The sequence below is a fragment of the Engystomops pustulosus genome, chromosome 10, assembly GCF_040894005.1.
Source record: "Engystomops pustulosus chromosome 10, aEngPut4.maternal, whole genome shotgun sequence".
Taxonomy (NCBI): Eukaryota; Metazoa; Chordata; class Amphibia; order Anura; family Leptodactylidae; genus Engystomops; species Engystomops pustulosus.
The window spans coordinates 22,250,848-22,272,530 of NC_092420.1; the positions used below are offsets into that span (position 1 = coordinate 22,250,848).

The 21,683-nt window shown below is 41.5% G+C and overlaps 2 protein-coding genes across 8 annotated transcripts in view; one reads left to right on the plus strand and one right to left on the minus strand.

The window, feature by feature from the left end:
- TASOR (transcription activation suppressor) overlaps positions 1-11,995 on the plus strand; it is a 40,919-nt gene extending 28,924 nt beyond the window's left edge. For 2 of the 3 annotated variants that reach the window (XM_072128456.1, XM_072128457.1), the window contains 7 exons: positions 1,279-2,162; positions 5,231-5,353; positions 5,451-5,610; positions 9,105-9,213; positions 9,844-10,022; positions 10,106-10,264; positions 11,309-11,995. In XM_072128456.1, the coding sequence (XP_071984557.1) occupies positions 1,279-2,162; positions 5,231-5,353; positions 5,451-5,610; positions 9,105-9,213; positions 9,844-10,022; positions 10,106-10,264; positions 11,309-11,787 (2,093 nt within the window). In that variant the 3' untranslated portion in view covers positions 11,788-11,995. Of the gene's footprint in view, positions 1-1,278; positions 2,163-5,230; positions 5,354-5,450; positions 5,611-9,104; positions 9,214-9,843; positions 10,023-10,105; positions 10,265-11,286 lie in introns of all 3 variants that reach the window. The other variant, XM_072128458.1, reaches the window with a different exon arrangement.
- Positions 11,996-16,124: 4,129 nt separating this feature from the next.
- The window catches only part of CCDC66 (coiled-coil domain containing 66), a 46,047-nt gene continuing 40,488 nt past the window's right edge, over positions 16,125-21,683 (minus strand). For 2 of the 5 annotated variants that reach the window (XM_072128944.1, XM_072128942.1), the window contains exons 16-19: positions 20,459-20,499; positions 20,035-20,327; positions 18,529-18,656; positions 16,125-16,390 (exon numbers count right to left, since the gene is read on the minus strand). In XM_072128944.1, the coding sequence (XP_071985045.1) occupies positions 16,337-16,390; positions 18,529-18,656; positions 20,035-20,327; positions 20,459-20,499 (516 nt within the window). In that variant the 3' untranslated portion in view covers positions 16,125-16,336. The remainder of the gene's footprint in view (positions 16,391-18,528; positions 18,657-20,034; positions 20,328-20,458; positions 20,500-21,683) is intronic. The other 3 variants (XM_072128946.1, XM_072128943.1, XM_072128945.1) reach the window with 3 other exon arrangements.

Genomic DNA, 21,683 nt, shown 5'->3' on the forward strand with positions numbered 1-21,683 from the left:
TACATCATACCTCTGCTGCTCCAGCATGCAGGCTCATGAACACCGAGAAGAAATGCCGCTGTACCCTTCTCTGCTCCTTTACTTCAACTTTATTATACTAGACATTTTGTAGACTTAAATAATCTACCCAAGTCCTCAAAGGGCCTGCAGGCAGGTGGTCTATAGGTGGTAGGGACGGGATGCAATAACTCTTAGCTAAAGAACTACATCAGGGGCTACCTCCTGGGGATGGACGCATCACATGACAAGTGACTGCCTTCTTGTGGTAGCAGCTATATACCGGTAACTAAAAAGATCTTTTGCTATCATAATATTATAAAGCTACAAAATCTCTTTAACGTGTCTTACTGAATCATGATCACTGCTATATCTGCAGGTATGCTTTAAATGATACTTTGGCAGCCTTTTTATTGATACAATGTAAATCCAGCTTTACTAGCAGTGGCTGCAGTCGCTATGTAAAAAGAAGCTGCATTTGGATCTCTGCAGAGCTCTTGCTCTATAAAGATTGGGATCAAGTCAGCAGTTGGACCTGTAAAGTATAATATATATATATATATATATATATATATATTACTCTAAATTCCATGTCCATCTGCATGACTAGGTTTCACTTTTCTTTGTTGTGAAGTACAGTATCGGTGGTGTCTGTTTCTATTGTTTTTCTTCCTACCTCTTCAATGCAGACCTATGTGTGGCCACTAAATGCATTTGGTGGATTTGCAAAAATAGGGATCAAATAAAGTCATGTGACTGCAGCGTAAGAAAAAGTTTACCATGGGGGCACATCGGTCTGTATGTGAACTGCATGTTTCCTGTATGGACCATAGGTTATACAGAAATATTGATGTGTATTTAAGGGATATTCCCATCTCAACATTCATGGCACTAATCTCCTCTGATGTTCTTTTAGCCACTTCACCACAAATGGCGGCAACAAGATTAAGTTACAAGGAGAGATAAGCCTCTCATGGTCTAATGTCAAAACAGAAACCCTGATTTTGTTTCTTCTTTATATATGGAAAAAACTGAGAATTATCCCAACATGTGTGAATAACTTCTGCTGATAAAGTTACGCTTGAACCGGCGGCCGCTTCTCTTGCTTAAAACACCTATGTTGCCATGAACGTTTCTAGAGAAGGGAATGTCACAATCCATACAGAGCTAGATTGTCTGTGGGAAGAGGGATTAAATCACCTTTAGCTGATATAAGGTGCTCATATTGTTGTTAATGTATAAATGTTTGATTTCATTCCCCCACCACTTCTCTACTTTCAGGGTTAAACCTTCTTGAAGATCAGTCGGTGTACTCTTCACCAACTGAAGACGTCAATCCAAATGACCCAAGAGTCAACCACGTAAGACGATGCAAGGGGTCCGGATATTCACCACTAGAAGAGTACAGGAAAGGAAGGAGACATTCCTCTAGAAGCGATAGAGGACCTTACAAAGCTCCTGCAAAGAAAGGACATTTTAATAGCCAACACTGTCAGGACGGAGTGATTGAGAAAACTGTGGTCGACGTGTATAGCAGGTTTTCAGAGCAGCTACAAGAGATTCTCAGAGACAAAGATATTTCATTTACTGCAGTCTCATCACCTTTCTTGTCTTCAGAAGACAGGGAGGTCAAGCTTTCAGACAGGCTGTCAGCCCAAGCCTCTGAGATACCTGTGCAGCAATATGTAGATGAGCTACGTGTAAAGCTGGACATTGTGGTAAATTCACGTACAAGACCTACAGATGATGGAGCAATAGGTATCCTAGAACATGGACAGCAGGGCTGCAGTACATCTAGTCCACTAGGTTTTACAAATCTTAAAACTGATATTTCACAGACATTGGAGCCTTTAACAAGTTCTGACTTGGACCATAATGGTTGTGCAGAGCCGTCTTCTTCCATTAGTGCGCTGGAAGCTACGCCATATAGTCCAGGTCACCATACAGATATACGTCCTTACATCTCACAGGACAACAGTCCAGAGAAAACTCCTAGCTTGCCTGATATTTCGACCTCACATACGGCAATCAAAGATTTAATAAATCAGATGAATCCGGAAGTTTTCAACAATTTGGTGAAGATTTTCTCCCACGTGAACAAAAACATTGTAAAATTCTATGTTCACACAGAACAGGAGGATAGCACAATATGTAATGAAATCAAGGTAAGGGAATATTGGATTACATCTGTTCTTTTAAAGTGTCTGATTGCAGGATGTCCCACAATCCTATTGGCCTACTTGAGATGACATGATAAATGTATCTTTTGCTGTCGGTTACATCAAGAGGCTCCAGACTCTTGATGTATCCAGTGGCTGTAGCAGCGCAGCATAGGTTTCTACGTCAGGTCATACCTGGCGGCAAATTTTGCAATTACCGTATATACCCGTGTATAAGCTGAGATTTTCAGCACAAAAAATGTGCTGAAAAACCTCACCTCGGCTTATACACGAGTCAACTAAAAAAAAAAAATTAATACTCACCCTCCGGTGTCCGGATCCTCGGCGGCAGCTCCCGATTCTCGGTGGCGGCTCCGCTCCTCTCTTCTTTCTTCACTGGCGGCTCCGGTCTCTTTGCTTGCTTCACTAGCCGGCAGTCGCGTCCATGCGATCTGCTGACAGGCGCACACTACCGCCGCATCATAGTGTGCGCCCGCGCGGCAGATCGCATGGACGCGACTGCCGGCTAGTGAAGTAAGCAAAGAGACCCGGAGCCGCCAGTGAAGAAAGAAGTGAGGAGCTGCCGCCGGGGTTCAGAAGCTGCCGCCAGGACCGGGAGCTGTGCCGAGCATCAAAGGTGAGTATCGTCGGAGGGCGAGTATTAAGTTTGTTTTTTCTTTTTTATTCACTTGGCATACTGGGGGCTGGCTGTATACTACAGGGGGCAGGCTGGCTGTATGCTACAGGGGGCAGGCTGGCTGTATGCTACAGGGGGCAGGCTGGCTGTATGCTACAGGGGGCAGGCTGGCTGTATACTACACCCTCGGCTTATACTCGGGTCAATAGGTTTTTTTCCCGTTTTTGGTGGTAAAATTAGGGGTCTCGGCTTATACTCATGTCGATTTATACTTGAGTATATTCGGTAATTAGCAACTGTGCAACTTGAATGGTTGGTAATTGAAGTGAGTTTGCATGCTCAGGGCTAACATACCCTGTGCCGGCCCACTTCACCACTGGCCCTCTCTTCAAGCCACTCCATACCAGCTTGGAGTGGAGATGGTGTGAAGCGGGAAGCAATCACAATTGCACTTGGTGGTTCGCTGGCAATTGCTTTTATTTTCAGCTTTTATACCAAGTTCAATAGCACGGTTTCTACTATCGCTAGTTTGAATTGCAAGGCCTGCTGTGATTTAGGCACATAATGGGGGAGATTTATCAGTGTTGCAGTGTAGAACCCTGTACAGTTAGATTACACCGTGTTATGCTGCAGATTTATCTGATGCTGGATGATGTATTTGACGTGGTTTAAAATGTACCAGCTATGTTATTTTTATCTGGTGACAGGTTCTCATAGCCTGTTCTATGCTGATTTTAAAAATGCCTGTCAGCATTCTGACTACTGACACTACTTTATAAAACGTATTTCTCATGATATGGCTCTATGCCAGCAGCCTGTTGGGTATCCCAGGTTGGAGGAAGGGGTCGTGGAACGGGAGCAGCTGCAACAGCTTACGTCTATGTCTGCTTGCATTCTTCCTCTACTCTATTCCATTCCCCTTCCTTGCCTTCTCCCTGCACAAGGCGGCAAGTGGGGAGGGATGAGGGTGCTGCATGAGTGTGGGGGAGAGGAGACTGACACAGGCACACACAGGATGCTGCAGCTGTCCCTCCCCTTTAACTCCCTAGGACTCACCACCTGCTGCTGGCAGGGGGCCAGATAATGTGAAATAGTTGTATAAAGTAGCGGCAGTATTCACATTTCTGACAAAGGCATTTTTTAAAAATGCTACATGTCTGCTGGAGGTGGCTCTCTGTGGGAACACAGGTCATTACCCCAAGTTCCACTGTATTATATTGTAGTTTGGGCACACAGTCTGTAAAAGGTTTGTCAGCACTGGCATAGTCTATTGGAACCCGTCACCAGCTAAAAATCACATTCCTGGTGATAGGTTGACTTTAAGATTGTCTGTCTAGTCTTGGTTTGCATCATCAATTAGTTGGTCTAGTTTACTCCTGAAAGCTCTTTTTCTGGCACAGACGTTTTCCTGTGAAGCGACAGCCCCTTCCTTTTGGAGGTCACTTGCCCTTTTTCATATTAGTCAGAAAAGATCCTAAAAATGGTCTAGTAAAATTACACCAGTTATGTCACCAACAGTTTGATAAACCTGCCCCCTTGTGTGTTGGAATCCCTTTCACCCTCTGGGATTGTTCCAGTGTTCTCTAAAAATATCAATAAGCAAATTCGATTTTGTTTTACTCAAAATCCCTTTTATTGTTGACTCCTTTAGAAGATACATTTGTTGTCCCTTTTTGTTATGCCCGGTGATGAGTATATGTTGCGTGTGTCTATGGCAATGGTGGGCCCCTCCCAAAGGCCCCGCATCCTGCCCATACTGTACCTGGGCCCTATATGAATATCCGCCATCACTCTTAACTATACTCTCCTTCCGGCTTCTTCACCTCGGCCCGGCGGCTCCGTCTTCTGCTCTTCCGGCCCGGGTGCATCACTGTGACAGGGCTGGGTTGCGGCCGTGTGACATTATAGTTTATGCAACACTATGGCCGTGGACAAAACAGTAATGATGGAGGGATCATCTGAAGTAGACATTTCAGTAAAGGGGGATCTTATTTCAGTAAAGGGGGGGGGGGGTAAATTTAGGAGTCTCGGGTTATGTGTGAGTATGTGCATCCACATCTCCGACACTGGAAGATCTGGTCTGGACGGCAGTCGGGTGGAGGCTTTCATCATTAAATTACTTTTAGAAACTGTACAAGATTAAAAATATAGCATAGTACTTGACTTTTAACATCCGGACACATGTTGGTTTGGATGCTGGTGGGGCCCCTAGTCGTGTGAACAGCCCGGGGCACATGGGACACTTAATCCGCCACCGGTCTGTGGTATACCAATGCTCATATCATTTTCGAGCCATTAGCTTGTGAACACTGCAGTCTTGTGATTGTGGTAGAAAATGTATCTCTGCTTCTAGTTTGTCCTGACTATTTGCATGAATGTGTGTTAGACATCTGCATGAAGTACAATCAGACAAATTGCTGTGTTTCTTTTCTTCTAGGATTACTTGACAAAACTTGGTAATGTACAGTGTTACCCAGACCAGTACGTGAGCAGTAACGCGGTCACCGATAAGCTGCTAATTATTATACAGAATGAAGATATCGCCCAGTGTATTCATAAGGTGAATGTTATTCTTCTCCACAATTCTGATGGCAGACTACTGAAGGACTGCAGTAGAAATGTATTAACTTTTAGTTTTTGTTCCTTATTTTTCATAGATCCCATCGCTGACAGAATTGAAGAAGCGCTCGTGTGTCAGTTTTGCCGGTGTGGACAGCTTAGATGACTTGAAAAACCACACGTACAATGAGCTCTTTGTGTCTGGAGGATTTATTGTATGTGACGACACTGTACTGAATCCAGATTCTGTTAAAGCCGGTAAGAGATCTCCCGAGTAACCACCTATAATAGAGATTCGAGAGGCAGAGGGTTACATTTATATTAAAATCCAAAGCCACTGACTGCTAATGTCTGTGATAATGTACCGGATATACTCGTGTCAATACAGCCAGCACTTTAAAACGTATATACTCACCCTCCAGTGGCCCCAATGCGCAGCGCTGCTCCCCCGATGTCAGCACGGGTCCTCTTCTGGCTTCCACGCCTGTCTTCTTTCTTCGGTAACATCCTGCAGGGCGTGGTCATGTTTCTTCACGGTCGGCGCATAGTATAACGTCAGCAGCGGCCGCGTCATAGTATGCGCCTGCCGGCCAGGAAGAACCATTTTCTTGTGGGCTTAGATTTTACGGCTTTCACATTGCGCCCCAAATGACATGTCTGCTTTATACTTTAGGTCGGTGCAAATGAAAACTTCCTGTAGGAAAAAGAAATCTTCATTTTTCCATTTTCTGGGACTAGTAACTTTTTTAAAGCTGTTTGTGGTGTCATTTTTTGCAACTTTTGACAGCGTTTTCAATGCTACCATTTTAAGGACTTTTGATCACTTTTTTTATTTAATGTGGCATTTTTGACTTTGGGCACTATTTTCTGTTACAGGGTTAAAAAATCTAATGGGCTTTTACTGTTTATTTATATTAGTTCTAGGCAAAGGGGGGGGGGGTGATTAGAATTTATAGGCGTTTTTTTAATTTTATATTTTTTTATAACTATTTTTCTTAACCTCCCCTAGGGTAATTTTAACCCTAGGTTGTCTGATCCTACCATATACTGCCATACTACAGTAGGTTTTTACACCTCCTCTATTAAAAGGGTTGTCCGAGACTTATGAAAATAAACTAAAGGTGGCCGAAGGGGGCTGCTTAAAAAAATAAAGATCTACTTGCCTTCCGGCGCCCTCCGGGTGTCCCGCGCTGGATTCAGCTTCCAGCTGGCCGTGGCCAGCCACGCCTACCTGTCCCTATTCACAGCATTGTGAATGCGGGCCGGAAGGTTGTCGGGTCCGGCCAGGAGGTAAGTAGATCTTTATTTTTTTAAGCAGCCCCCTCCGGTCACCTTTAGTTTATTTTCATAACTCTCGGACAACCCCTTTAATTGATTGTAATTGATGGTGTAAAACGAGACGGCCCCGGGTCTTTGTATGACATGAGGCTTTCCTAGTAACAGATTGCCTTGTCCCAACGCTTGTCCTGAGAAAGGATTCCTTGAATCGTATATATCACTATGATGCATGGAGTAATGTCTCTGGCACTGGTAGGTCCATGATTCACAAACCAACCACAGTTGTCTGTTTTAGCCCTCAGGAAAGCTGCAGTGTTTCAGATTGAATGCAGTCGTCACTCACGACAGGTTGAAGCCATGTCTAGTTTATTTTTCTCATATGCAGGGAGCAGAGGAGATCCACTCTGCAGATTCTTCTATCTGCTCAACCTCGAAAGGGGGATTCTCATAAATATTATTTACTTATCCACAGGATAAGTAAAGCTATCTCAAAAATGAGGGTCTGCTAACCCCTTTCCTGTGGGCAGGACAGATGAAAAGTTGTCCACCATGGATGTGCACTCTCCTATTAGGACTATGGAAGGGCTGAAAATAGCAATTGATCTTCTCTGAGACTCGTATCTCCATTCAGTCAGACTGGGGAAAGTGGGTCAGCTTACCCTTAATTTTAAGATTGAGGCCTCCTCTAGGATACGTACTGTGTTTATATATCATAAATTCTATACATGTTAATATCCCTTTAACCCCTTCCCGACATTTGACGTAATACTGCATGGCGGGAGGTGCGTTCCCGCATTTTGCAGTATTATTACGTCATGCTTCTAAACGGAGCCAGTGCCAGTTGTATGTTACAGCTGGCACCCGTCTCTAGTACCTGCGATCGGTGTGCAAGGGTCTCATGCGCTAAATCGGACCCCCTGCTGTCATCCCCAGGGTCTGCCAGTGCCCCCGGGATACATGGCTTCTTCCTGGACCCGGCTCTGACACACTGTGCATCGCAGCATGCTCAGTGTGTCACATAATACAGTGTAATACATCTTTATTACACTGTAATAGGTGAAGAATAGCTTGAACAAGAGGATCCCTTGTTCAAGCCAACCTGTAAAAGTAAAAAAAAAAAAAAGTTAAAAACACTGAATACAAACATTTATTAGTACAAAGAATTAATTAAATTAAACTCAGTAATATTATTGGACCCGCTTGGTGAGCGCCGTGAAAACAAAACCTGAAAAACTCGCCAAAAATGTACATTTTTCATTAAATCCCTTCACAAAAATGTTCTAAAAAGTGATCAAAAAAAGTTATGTGCGCCAAAATGGTATCACTGAAAAGGACAACTCAACACGTAAAAAATAAGCCCTAAACCAGCTCTGTCAACCAAAAAATATTAGCGTTCTATCTAAAGATATGTTATTTTTATGGTACGGTGAATGGCCCCAAAAAATATAAGTAGAAAGGAAACCAAAATTTTACATTTTTTCTCCTACATACATTTAAGAGTTAAAAAAAAAAATCTCATCAATGAGCTAATGACCCACTTACATGAAGTATTTGTAAAGTGCTTCTCATGTTGAAAAAAATAAGCCCTTATATGTCCAAATTTTCCTAAAAATAAAGATTGTATAGCCAATAAAAAGTGACAATGCATAATCTGCTCTGAATGGCGCAGCTTCCCACCGATGCCCTGGCGTGTGCCCATACAACAGTCACCACCACATATGGGGTATTGTTATACGCAGGAGAGATAGGGTATCAAATTTTGTGGAGTGTTTTGATATTTTATCCACTGAGAATTTTGTACATTTTTTGGAAAAACACATTCCTTTAGCCAAAAAAAATGTAAATTTCAAAATTGCATCCGATTTTAGTTTTATCCCCTGTAAAATAATTCAAGGGTTAACAAACTTCATAAAAGTTTTTACATACATTAAGGGGTGTAGTTTCTATAATGGGGTAATTTATGGGGTTATGACAACGTATGGAAAAAGTATTACATTTTCAATTTCAAAAATCTAGACTTTTTCCAAATTTTCACCAAATATCTGTTTTTTTTCCCATAAATAAATGCAACACATACCACCAAAATTTTTCAAAGAATATGAAGTACAAAGGGTCACGAGAAAACAATTTCAAAATCACTTGGATATGTTAAAGCTTCCAAAGTTATAACCACTTATAAGTGGCACAGGGCAGATTTGAAAAAAAATGGTCCGTGTCAGGAAGGTGAAAAGTGGCTTTGGTGTTAAGGGGTTAATATAATATAGTTGACAGGTTAGTACAAAGACACAGGTCCAATCTTTAATCCTTGCTTGTTTACAGAGAGGAAGGCAAAATAAAAGCAACTGTGAACATGTTAACAGGAAAAGTTAGAAAGGACGATCTTTACAAACTTGGTTTATTATATTTATTCGGAGCGAAAAATGTGAGCATATCCTTCACCTTTTGGTATACTGACCCTCCGTATTATTTTGCAGGTGAACTTGAAAAATTCCTCCTGTTCCTTGAGAAAATTGACAGTCCTGAAGGAAAGTGGCAATTGAAAATCCATTGCAAATTTCAGAAAAAACTAAAGGAGCTTGGAAGGCAAGTAATCCTACGGTTATCAATCTCAAGCCGAGCTAATGAACCCAATAGTGGTCAGCTGATATTTATATAGGGATCTGGTGGGATAATAGAGGATAGAGAGTTCGGCTTATGGATTTTGTATCCACGAACAAGCCCTCATAGGGTGTCATGTATAGAAGAATAGCTCCTATGCAGGTTTCTGCACTATTTCTTCCACTATAAATAATGGAAGGGCACTACAGAAGCTGCTGAATGCAGTCTGAATTTGGCTTTACATTGCGAGGCAGTGAAATTGTAAAGCAAGGGGGAAGTAGACCTTATTCTGTCCAGCATAAACAATTTGCTGCGATGTAAACCATGTGAAACTCAGACTAATACATTGTAACATTGTAGCAGTTTGCAACTGCTTGTGATGTATTGCCATTGCCTTGACTGAATATAATATGCATCCACTAGTCTGTATTTGTTCAGTTTTGTGGAATATGAAGGTTCCCATACTGTTTAAAGGCAGTAAATATCTGAAAAGATTAAGAATTGAAACAAAGTTGTAGAGGCTTATATTTATGAAGCAATATAAATCTTTCTTCCCCTTGAAATGTAACATTTGTATTTATTAAAATGTATTCCTCTTTTTTTTTTAAATTTTAGGACGAAACCAAATGCACTGAATATGTTGGCCTTGCTGAACACGCACCAGAAGAAGCATCTGGTCGAGGTTCTTTCTTATCACAACTGTGACTCTCAGAGCCGACAAGCTCCAGAACTGGAATGTTTGATCAAGCTTCAGGTTCAGAACATTCAGCAGCGGCACCTCATATTTCTGACAGGTAACAGCCCCACATTTCCATCGCATGCTGTCCGGTCCTGGTTACATCCAAACTAAACATTTATATGCCTATTTGTCTTCCAGAAAAGAATGCATCTTTGTTTCCACGTTATGTTGAAAGTGGGATTGTGGTAACAAAAATGGAAGACTTCATGAAGAACTTTACTAGTCTTGTAGGTCACCATTGTTCTAACAGCGAAGGGATGTGCCTGCCCAACCTCGTCAATGAAGAAAAGCAGTCAGGTATTTCACACCACACTTTGTATTCTGTCTGAGTTAAGATGGGCAATCAATAGTTGATTGGTGGGGGGTACGATGGCTGCCTAACTCATTCTGCTAATAGGGGCGATTTCATTAGTGGTACCTCTTTTATTGGTTATTTTTCTAAATGTTTGAAATTTGTATTTAACTTCAAAAAAGGCACGTAGGTTTGAACAAGGCCATAGGTTTCATGGCTTTGTTCAAACAGAAAAAATAGGATGCCCATATACAGTACAGCAAAACTAAAAAACGATTAAAAGCACGTAAACATTTTCACATGAGAAATCGCTTGACCTACGTAGCTGCATATAATTTGGTGTATAGAGGGAGCATATAAGCTATTATACATGTAAGCTATGAGTCACCAAAGTAATAGATAGTCCTTAAGGTCTTAAAGTCAATCTATAAATAGTATGTACCAACTATCATAAATGGTTATACACAATGAATAAGACCGATAATTGGTATGTAAAGATTACCACATTGGTCACATTGTAGTAATGAGGGAGAAAATCCCAAAGCCTATAGCTGTGTATTACAGAGCACTGGATAATCTACGTGCCTTTATATGATCAGGATGCCATATGTAAAATACTAAAGCCCCTCACACACTAGTGGTGCGTCCGGCTGTTTACAATTGGAACTGAACTCAGCATGTCGGTTTGGTTCTGGTTCTGTGTTTGGGCCGGACTTTCCAGCCAGCACGTGCCATGAGTGTGATTCAAGTTGTACACATCAGACTAGTGTGTCCGGGGCCTTACATTTGTTCTCTCAAGGTAAGAATCTATTTAATCCTGTGTAAAATAACGAGATGTCTGTTTCATCAAAAATTGTACAGGAATGTAATTTGCCAGTTTGCTTTTGTTGAATCATCCAACACTAACCACCTACTAACATCTACTCTAAAGGATCATTGCTGCAGCATCAGGACATGAGTTGTCAGACAATGCTGATTGAGGCTGCCAGAAAAAGTAATGTCTCTTTTTATGTGGCCAAATATTTAGGCAAGTTCTCTTTGTAAAACAGCTCCCACTGAAGCTGATGTCAAGGAGGATGAGGATATGTCTCTGGACTCGGAGGTCGAAACACCAGACATCGAAGTGTGCGCCAACTCCGCAAACCCTAAAACGGAGGCAAATAAAGCTGCAAGAGACTCCGGAGCAGAGGACGCTCAAACCGAGGGCCTAAAGCAGAGCTCCCCCACCGTGGATTCTGACTGCGTGCAGCCGGTGACACCAGTGTCAACAGCAGGGTCTACAACGGGTGACAATAGCAGTGTGGCAGGAGATGACACAGCCACCAATTTCCGGGACTACAGCAGCCGGTCGTTAGGTATTTCCCATTTCAACCTTCTCACACATCAAACATTTCTCGGATCAAGTGTATGCCCTGTTCTGGGTACCCAAACATCAGGGGAAAGCTATTTCACCAATTCATACAGCCGGCCAACGGATCAGGAGACCCCAAAACGTTCTAAGTGGGATCAGAAGTGGAATGTAAAATAATTCCCCCCCCCCTTATCTCCTTGCAATATAATTGAAGTATTTATATATAAATAACTTTTTGTAAGATTTCTTTTTGTTTCTTACCCAAAGTAAAATAACATTTTATTATATATTGAGGGGAAAATCCCCCTTTTCTCTGCCTCTTTTTGGAGTCCTTATATCATGTATATAACATAACGAGTAAATAAATTTTTTTTACGTAAATGAACTTAAATTGCACTTTTTCTTTCTTTTCTGACTTTCTATTTTCCATGCTTTTTTTTTTTTCTTTCTAACTTTTATTTTAAAATTGTTTGTGAAAAAGCTAAACCGGAAATTCGCAATGAGGAAACTTCTCACCAATAGTGTTGAAACGCTCGGCACTCCAATACTACGACTCTGATCCATAAGGTTTTTCTTAGGCTGGATTCACATGAGCGTATGCCGCCGGGCCGTAGCCGAGCGAGCATATGTCCAACGCGCTGGAGAGGAGGAGGGGTGGCCCCTCCCCATAGAGATGCACGGCATGTCCTATCTTTTCCCATGTACGGAGTAGTATGGTGCTGTGTTGCCATTGTGGTCTATGTATGGCCGCAAGCTTGGGGCCGTACATACAACTCCCATACGGTCATGTGAATGCGGCCTTATTGTTGATATCACATCAACATGACTCAAATGCAATGTAGAAACCAAAGATTAAGTAGCACTAGTGGTCTCTGCAAATCTTTCCGTTTTGGTTATTTTTCATGTACAACTTATGCCGTTGGTCTTGGGCTCTAAAATGAGGTCTTGTGTTGCAGGTACGAGCGGATGATTGGGCTGTAATCCTGCTGCCTGATATTATTTGGCTATTTTTCTTATGACCTCTAGTGATCCCTTCTAAGCCCCACCCGTTTCTCAGCCTGGTCATATTCCCTCTTGGCCTGCCTTAAAGTTTCTTATGTAGGTTATAACATAAGGGAAGGAGGCTTTCCAATTTATGCCGTATAGAACTGAGCTGTCTTGTCCAATCCTGCACACAAACCAGTGCTGCTTTCAGGCCGTGTGTGGAGCTTCCATGGACTGTTGTTTGCAACCTGTGTGTGAGCAGATGCAGATGACAATAAAAAAAAAAAACTACCCTGTGACCCAGACAGTCTGTAGGGCATATGGGGCCTTGTTCTAGCCACTGAAACAGCAGTGGTGTGAATGAGGGCTCAAAGGGGTTGGCAGCTTTTTAATGTTGAATGTTCATTAAGTGATTTAGCAGTCCTGCCCCTTTAGTGCTGTCTGCAAACTCTCCGTAATTCCTTGTTTACATGTCTGAGCTCCGATGAATAGGAGGAGCTGGACCAGCACAGATATGACAGTCTCACTGACAGACACAGGGGGGGGGGGGGAAGGAGGATGACTGTGAGAGAAACGCACATTGCTAGAGCTCATCCTCATGGTGTTTCACACGATGAGGACAGTGAAAGGCTGAGGCTCTCATAAGAGGCAAAGCTACAGGTACATATACATGCAGAGACAGGTCTACTGGAAGAGATTTATTGAAAAGTGGCCAACCCCCTAGACTACCTTTTTCATTTTTAGATAAACTTCACCATGTTTGAAATAGTCCCAAAATCTTTGACACATATTTGTGGCAGTCGCTTGACTGAGCTGTAAGATCTGATGTTGTGTCCAAGACTGAAGTTAGGACGATGCTGCTGTAAAACAGGTAAGACTGGATTTTATGTTTATACAAAATGAAAAAAAAAAAAATCACTTGATTCAAAAGAAAAAAAAAAGCACAGGTTTAACCCCTTAAAGACACAGCCAGTTGATAGCTTAAGGCTCAGACCCATTTTGTTTGTAATCTGACATGTCACTTTACTTGGTTACAACTATTGAACGCTTTACCTTACCATAGTGATTTTGAGACTCTCATCACATGACTTACTTCACCTTCGTGGTAAACTTTGGCTATGTTTTGGGTGTATTTTTCTTTTTCTTTTTTTTTCTTTTTTTTTTTTTTTTAAAGGCAATTTTTTGGGAAAACTTGCCATTTTCAAAATTTGAAATTCTCTTGTTTTCAGACAGTTTTATCACTCTACTGTATATACTTGAATATAAGTAGCACGAAAAATGATGGCCGGCTATATACAGACGGTCCCCTACTTAAGGACACCCGACTTACAGACAACCCATAGTTACAGACAGACCCCTCTGACCTCTGGTGAAGCTCCCTGGATGCTTTATTTTAGTCCCAGACTGTAAGGTGTCTGTAATGAAGCTTTATTCATAATCCTTGGTCCCATTACAGCAAAAAATTTTGAAACTCCAATTGTCACTGGGGCCAAAATTTTTTTTGTCTGGATCTACAATTATAAAATATACAGTTTCGACTTGCATACAAATTCAACTTAAGAACAAACCTCCGGACCCTATCTTGTACGTAACCCGGGGACTGCCTGTACATGGAAAATGCTGGATAGGTTTTCCAATTTGTTGCAAAATTAGGGGCATCATTTTTAAAATGTCTGGATAATTTATTTTGGTGGCCCGCAACTTACAAATTGATCATTGGGTTTTCAGTATTTTAAGGAGATTTCAGAATTAATTTTTTGGGGATCTTGTTTTTTAAGGGAATTTAACATCCATAATATTAGAACCCCCAATACATCACTGAATTTTCAAATTTGCACCCCTCAGAAGGGAAGGAGCGCCCTGCAGCTGCCAGCTTTGCCCTATAGAAATTAGGGGGTTTTAGTTGGCGCACTTTTGTGAGCTATAAGAATATAATATGTTAATGTTGCCATGTAAGGGCTTATTTTTTTATGGGATGAGATGTCATTTTTCGATTTTGGGGGGAGGCTATGTGCTACTACTGAAAAATGTATTTTTTTTTTTTATTTTTTTTTTTAAGGAAGAGGGTTGTACAAAAAAAACCCATTAATTCTGTAATTGATTTAACTTTTTTTTGTGTGTTCACCGTATACAATAAGTGGATTTATTCTGCGGGTCAGTATCATTACAATGATAAGTTTCTATATTTTTGCTTGCATTTTACTAATTTTGTAGAATAACACCTGATGTGAGGAAAAATCTATAATTTTTGCACCTAATTTTTGTCCTAAAAACAAGCTCTATAGAACAGAGTTATGCCATGTACAATTCCATTTTTGTATTGATACTTTTTTTATCACTTTGTATTGCATTTTATGTGGGATTTTAAATAACTTTAAAATACCATTTATTGTACAGATTTAAGAATTGTTTTACTGTACAGGTCATTACGGGCAGTGGTAATACTACATATCTGGGGTTTGTGTGCCGATTTTTTTTCCTTTTTTTATATGTAAGTGTAATATGTAATGGGGTGTTTATTTATTTAAACTTTGTTTGATTGCTTATTCATTAAAATATCCCTGGTGTATACACGGGTACTAGAACAGTCAGTCAATGCTGATGCATAGGCTGATTCGCTTCCTGTAAGCTCCATGGAGGATGCTGTGATTTCATGTGATCAGATACATACATAGGATATAACAGGTCCTTAGATGACATGACCCTGTCTACATGACTTTAAGAGCCCAATGTTCTTTCCTTGTTCCACACAGCAGAACAGCAGTGAGACCTGTCAGTCAGGAACAAGGAGGCAGAGCACAATGAAAGTGACCACCATACACACATGCATTTTGAAACGCATTACAACAGCCGAGAAGAGGAGATTTGCTGAATTACAAAACTGCATGTGTTAACAGCAATGTAATCAGGCAAATCTCTTCTAAGCTGTGGTAATGCATTTTAAAATGCATGTGTTAACAACGTGTGAATGCACCCTGAATATGAAGGGCCTTGTTGGACTCCCTTAGTTTCTTTGTAAACTTATATGCAGCTCACCAGATGAGTGCAAATTTTTTTTTTTTTTTTAAACATTGCAGCCATGGAAATTTGGAACCATTTAGAGATGGGGGCAATGATTTTTAATCCTAGTTTTTAGGGTCACACTTGGCGTTTAACGCATGTGTTTAAAATGCAGTGCAACCGCTGAAGAGAAATTCACCTAATTAAATTAGTGTTAGCATTTTGTAAACACAAATGTTGACATTGTTAACACGTGTGCTATCATGTTAACATATTCGTTTTGTAAACACAATTGTTATCAATTTAATTAGGCTAATCTCTTCAGTGCGTTTTGAAAGCGTGCAGTAAATGCCATGTGTGAATTCGCCCACCTCCACTCCAGACTGTTAAATGGCAGAGATGAGCCAGCCCTCAGCCACCACTACATGGAGCTTAGGATCATACACCATACATAATTTCCTATCCATCCATACAGGGAAAGGGCAATGCTGCATGAAAATTTCCATCCCCAAACTACAAAAAAAACCCTGTTTATTATAAATATAACAAAAATAATTTTTTTATTAAAAACCGTCTACAAAATTGACACACACTCCTATGAGAAGTTTGATAAATACACAATACAGCAGCAAACACATAATTCACATTGATTGTGTTACAGTGCATCTAGATAACATAATAACCACACACAGTCCTACATCTAACTTCTGTAAACTGGGCAGAAGCCGCTTGGTCCATTGTCCTAAACATCCGGCATCAGGCCCGTCTCCAGTTCCCTTTGTTTCTGTAGCAAACCCTAGAGAGGAGAAAAAGAAAGAAAAAAATTGCAAAGTTCTGGTAGACATAGCTCTAGGAAACTCAGGTTATCATGAGAAAATATCTGATAGGAGTGATGCTGCTCTTATGCATAGAAAATGCAGAATTAACAGATGAGGCCTGAAGGGCTACAACCCTCTTGCACATAACTTGTCATGTTTTTAGGTCATGTTCAGTGTACAGCCATGAAATCTCCATCTGTATACACTGCATGAGTCCATAGACATAAACTGCTAGATGGAGGAATGCTTTTGGCCACTGTCTGCTAAGTAGAAGTCATATCCAGCAAGAAACACAAGATTAAAAAGTGCAGAAAACAGAGTTGTACATTATCCTGCTGGAAAAAGCTGTATATGTTCGGTCACTTTATGGCATCCACCCCTGGCCTCTGTTGAGTGTACATCGTAGGTGTTTTTCCACTGCAGCTGCTTATCACTGCTATTCCTGCTTTCAGGGCAGAGGGGCTAAACCAGAGAAGAGCGAATATACACATACAGTGGCATACGCTGCTGCCCTCCATTGTAAATGACCGCAACACCAATCTCAGATTAAAAGAAATAAAAATGGAAGAAGGAGCGCAGACTTTATCCAGGTCACAGATTCAAGGTAACAATTGTCGAAGATGACAACCGCAGCACAGCTCAAGATTAATTTTTATTCACCCATCATGGAACATTTCAACTACCAAAGCAGTTACTATCTAGCATGATAAATCTTTCTAAACTGTGCTGGATAAAGATTGCTTTGGCGGGAGAAATTATGTTGTATGATGGTTCAATAAAAGGGGCTCATTCCCACCAACGTAATGAGAACTTATTTGCAGCTGCATATCTGTCCCCACTCATGTCTATGGCACCTTGGCTCACTGCAGTGTGACCATGCATGAAGAACTATAGGGCATGTCTTATACTTCGCTGTGTTTCTGCACCGGCCCTGCACTGCTCTATGGAGAGGGGAGGGGTGCGCCCGGCTGTGAATCTCATCTGGAGCTGTGCTGCACTCTTCCACAACAACTGCTTCATTGTAAGGATACATCAGGGATCCTCCCAACCTATCCTTACAATGGAGGACTAAATGTGAATGCAGCCTTAGTGCGAATAATATATAGATTTTCTTTAATGCTGGGGCCACATAAAAGCATAAAAAAAAAAAATCAAAATCCATCATGATAAACCAGAGGGACATTACTCAGAGATCCAGGCACCAGGACTGTGGTATCTCCTTATATTTGTTATCTATGACCTCCTTCCTTTATATTATAATTCATTAACTTTCTTCTAAAATCATAATTTACAATTTATGCCGGGGGAAGGGGGGGGGTGTTACCAGAGCCCCTTAAGGAGAAGACACACGTGGCATTTTCGGTCCATTTTTAAAATGCATCCTTTTCTTACTGTTTTCCATGCATTTGGCTGCTTTGAACCCATTTATCTTAATAGACAGACAGGTTCAAAGCAGCCAAATGGAAAACAGACACGTTATTAAACGGACTGAAAACGCATGCTTAAAAATGGACAGAAAATGCCACGAGTGGCATCACCCTTAGTGATGTCTTTTCACTCCCTGTTACAATGGGGCACAGCAGTTCTTTCCTTCCCCTGCACTTCCTGCTGCTGGGTTACACAGGCAGAGGAAGGAGGGAGACATGTTTGGCTCACTGTAACAAGTGAAAAGACATCACTGAGGGGCTTTGGAAACACTAGAGCCCCTCATGCTCATTAGCATACGTGTTAAATCAACTTGTACAATTAAGGAGGCCATGGATGACAAATATAAGAAGATTACCACAGTCGCGGTGCCTGGATCCATCTATGAGTTAGTGTCATTTCTATGTACAACAGATACTTGGCTTACTGCTCTAAAACAGGGTTGTGGGAAACCACTTAGAAGGGAACCTGTCAGCAGATTTGCGCCATTAATCTACTTTCTCCTCGGGAAGGATATGAAATGTCTTGCATTAGGCTTGTGTTTCTGTAATCTACAGAAATGGGCAGTAACTGACCCAGTCGCTAAACTTGGCTCATCTCAGGCAGAGAGTGATGCTGGTGACAGTGGCCCTGCACATTGCCGTACCCTTTAACCACCAGGTGGCAGCCTTTTCTATAAGACGATACAGACCTTGCGTAGTTCTGACAGCCCCCTCAGTATTGCTTGCTGACGATCCTTATTTCTGACTACATTAGGATTCAGCAACGGGTCCTTTGCATGATCAGAGCTGAATATCTGCCGTGAATCCTGGTCACTGCCTAAAAGACAAAAAATAGTTTTTTCAGAATTTCTGTGACCCCTTTTCACATTTTGTACAAGGGGCACCTTTTTTGCAATTTGTCAGCGATCTGATGGAAATCTGGAAAACAATCTATTGTGCAGTATAGGGTCATCATATGATATGTGAGGGGAAATGCTGAATTTACATGTCCAATCATTTGCAGGATGATTGTTCAGGCTCTTCTAAATACTGAAATAACAAAAGCGCATGATGCCCAATCTTTTTTCTTTTTTTTTTTTTTTTATCGGATATTTTGAAATTTGGTGTTACCCAACAGGTGTGATTTTCTTATAATTAATATCTAGTGGCACTTCTTAGTCTAAAGGAGACATCTACCATCAAATATACTGATGGTAGACTCCTCAAACGCACTCTCATTCCGATGGCTTTTTTTTCAGAAACCGTTTTTGTTTAACATTGGAATAGGAAGATTTTGCTAAAATAAAAAAACAAAACAAAAACGTATAAACTATACTAATGAGCCTCATTATCTGAACGCCTCCTGGCTCCCAGGGCTGATAACCCCAACGGAGGTGTGCATAAATTAATACAGCCAGGTCCCGCCTTTCGATCATTCAGATTGCTGTTGACGTCAGCCGGCAGCCTGAAAATCCTGTGCATGCGCGCTGAGACTTTCCTTTTTGTTGCATTGAAGGAAAGTCTGAGATTTTCAGACTGCCGGCTGACAGTGACCAACTTCAAACTGCTAAATCTACTGAACCAGGGCACCTAAAAACACAATTTTGCTGTCATATTAAATAGGAGAATTTCCCCTGATTTATGAATGCTTCACAGAACCAGAGATCCCCACCCTTAAGGTTGTACTAAAAGATGTAGATTTTTTTATGTACATCTTTCTATTTCCGATTATGACAACATAACATCAGGTGCCTCTATGTGCCAGGGTTCAGGAGATACTGGAGTTTGAAACGCTCCCCTCCAGCCGGGCAGCTGAAGGCAAAATGTAGAAGAAGCTGCAGGAAAGACTTTCGATTTGCAGTACATGCACCCTCTGCATCTGTAGCTGAACCTGAGAAATGGTGATGGAATAATGCAGTACATACTTATAACATATTTTGGTAAATGCTACTACCATATATACTCAAGTATAAGCGGACCCGAGTTAAGCAGAGGTACCTAATTTTAACACCAAAATAATTGGGAAAACCTATTGACTCGCGTCAAAACCAAAAATACATGGTAATGCTTAATCTCCCAGAACATAGAAGGACATCATTATAATCCAGTGTCCTGGATACCAGGTAGTTACTGGTTTGTGGGACTAAATCCTAAGGACAGGTGAGGTTTTATGATTATGATATATATTTGTGATGAATAATGGATCTGGCTCATACCTGTTGGATGGTGCTGGGGCTCATGCGTTGAAGGTCTGGACATAGGCGCATTAGGATCTAGATAATAAATCTCTTTTGTCCGAACATATGGAACAAAATGTGAAGATGGGGGTCGGTCCGATTCTAACCTCTCGAGGTCTGGGGGGACATGTCGTGGAATGGACACATGGTTTCCGTTGTAAACTAGAGGAGCGGGGGTAACCGCGGATCTTTTCTGAGCTTGATGTAATCTGTTCTTTACAGCAGGAACAGGCGGAGAGTCCGGTCTGTGACGACAAGGTAATGTATCATCACTGTGCAGGACAATGTAGTAATGAAGAATCAGATTGCATAAATCATAGGGTGTAAACGCTATACAGGTCAGGAATATTACTGTGTACAAAATAGGTTTCAGGTTCAGAAGAACATATACACATCCACTTACCTCTTGAAACTTGATTCAACTCTCTGAACTTTGTCTTCCTGCTTAAAATAAAAGGTAAGAATTATTTCAACCCAATAAAAACAGAAAAGTTAGGCCGGGTAACCCTTGCTTTGTAGGGTCAATGGGAGCAGAACACACACACACACACAATATTGCAGCTGGTCTTTTGGACTGCAGCGACCTAGAGTAAGCAGTGCATACTTCTTATTCCACAACATGTCACAGTTACAGGGAACCTTTCATCAGGATTTTACACATCAGGGTAATGGCAGATGTCAATGTGCATTTGACTTCAATCACACAGCCATATGGGGGCCCACGATCTGGCTGCACAATTTGCGGCCAGAACACGGCCCCCCATAAAGGTCTATGGCACCCGTGTCCCACTTCACTGTGATTGAGTGGGGCCGAGCTCAGCTTTCAACACAGAGGGGTAAGGAGCACTCGGCTCCAGAAGTTGAATAGAGACTGCTGAGTATGATGGGACCTGCAGCAGAAGTCACCATTAACCAGATGTGTGACATCCTGCTGACAGGATTTCCCTTTAAGTATTGGAATTTCTAGGTCCTGCAGTTGTAACCCTTTAAAGTGGACATAGAAAGTACAAACAGCTGATCATGGAGTCGCCAACAGTTCCCTCACCTTGAAAGGAATATTTTCATTGCATTAAAGGTATTGTCCGACCACATCACTTTTTTTTTCCTCTCTATCCCCAGGATAGTGGATAATTTGGCGATCCGTGAGGTCCATTATACCTTATATGAAAGGTCAGACGCTTGCTCTTCCATTCCAATGACTGTCTATGACGGAAGTAGCAGGGTGCTGCTATCAGCTTTCTCCACCACCGCCATAGAAATGAATAGAGCGGTAGACCAGAGGCACCTGTTAAGGTGATCCTGAGGAATCCCACCAATCAGCAAGTTACCCCCCACTCCGTGGAGAGGGGAAACCTTGATGGGGCACTACATCTAAGCTGGACCCCTCTAAAACGTACACTTAACTAGAATATACCAGCTGTCTGCTGTGGTGGTTTAGTCATAAACACTTATAATCATTCATCTACAATATCCACATCTGTCCTGGCTTGTAAAGCAAAAGCTACAGGTGTGTGTGGTATTTAAGTCTAGCAACAAAACCAGAGCAGAGCATGGGAAAGACATATGGTGATTAGATTGTAAGCCTCTCCACCGAGTACGGACAGCTTCCTCGCTTTGACTGTGTAACA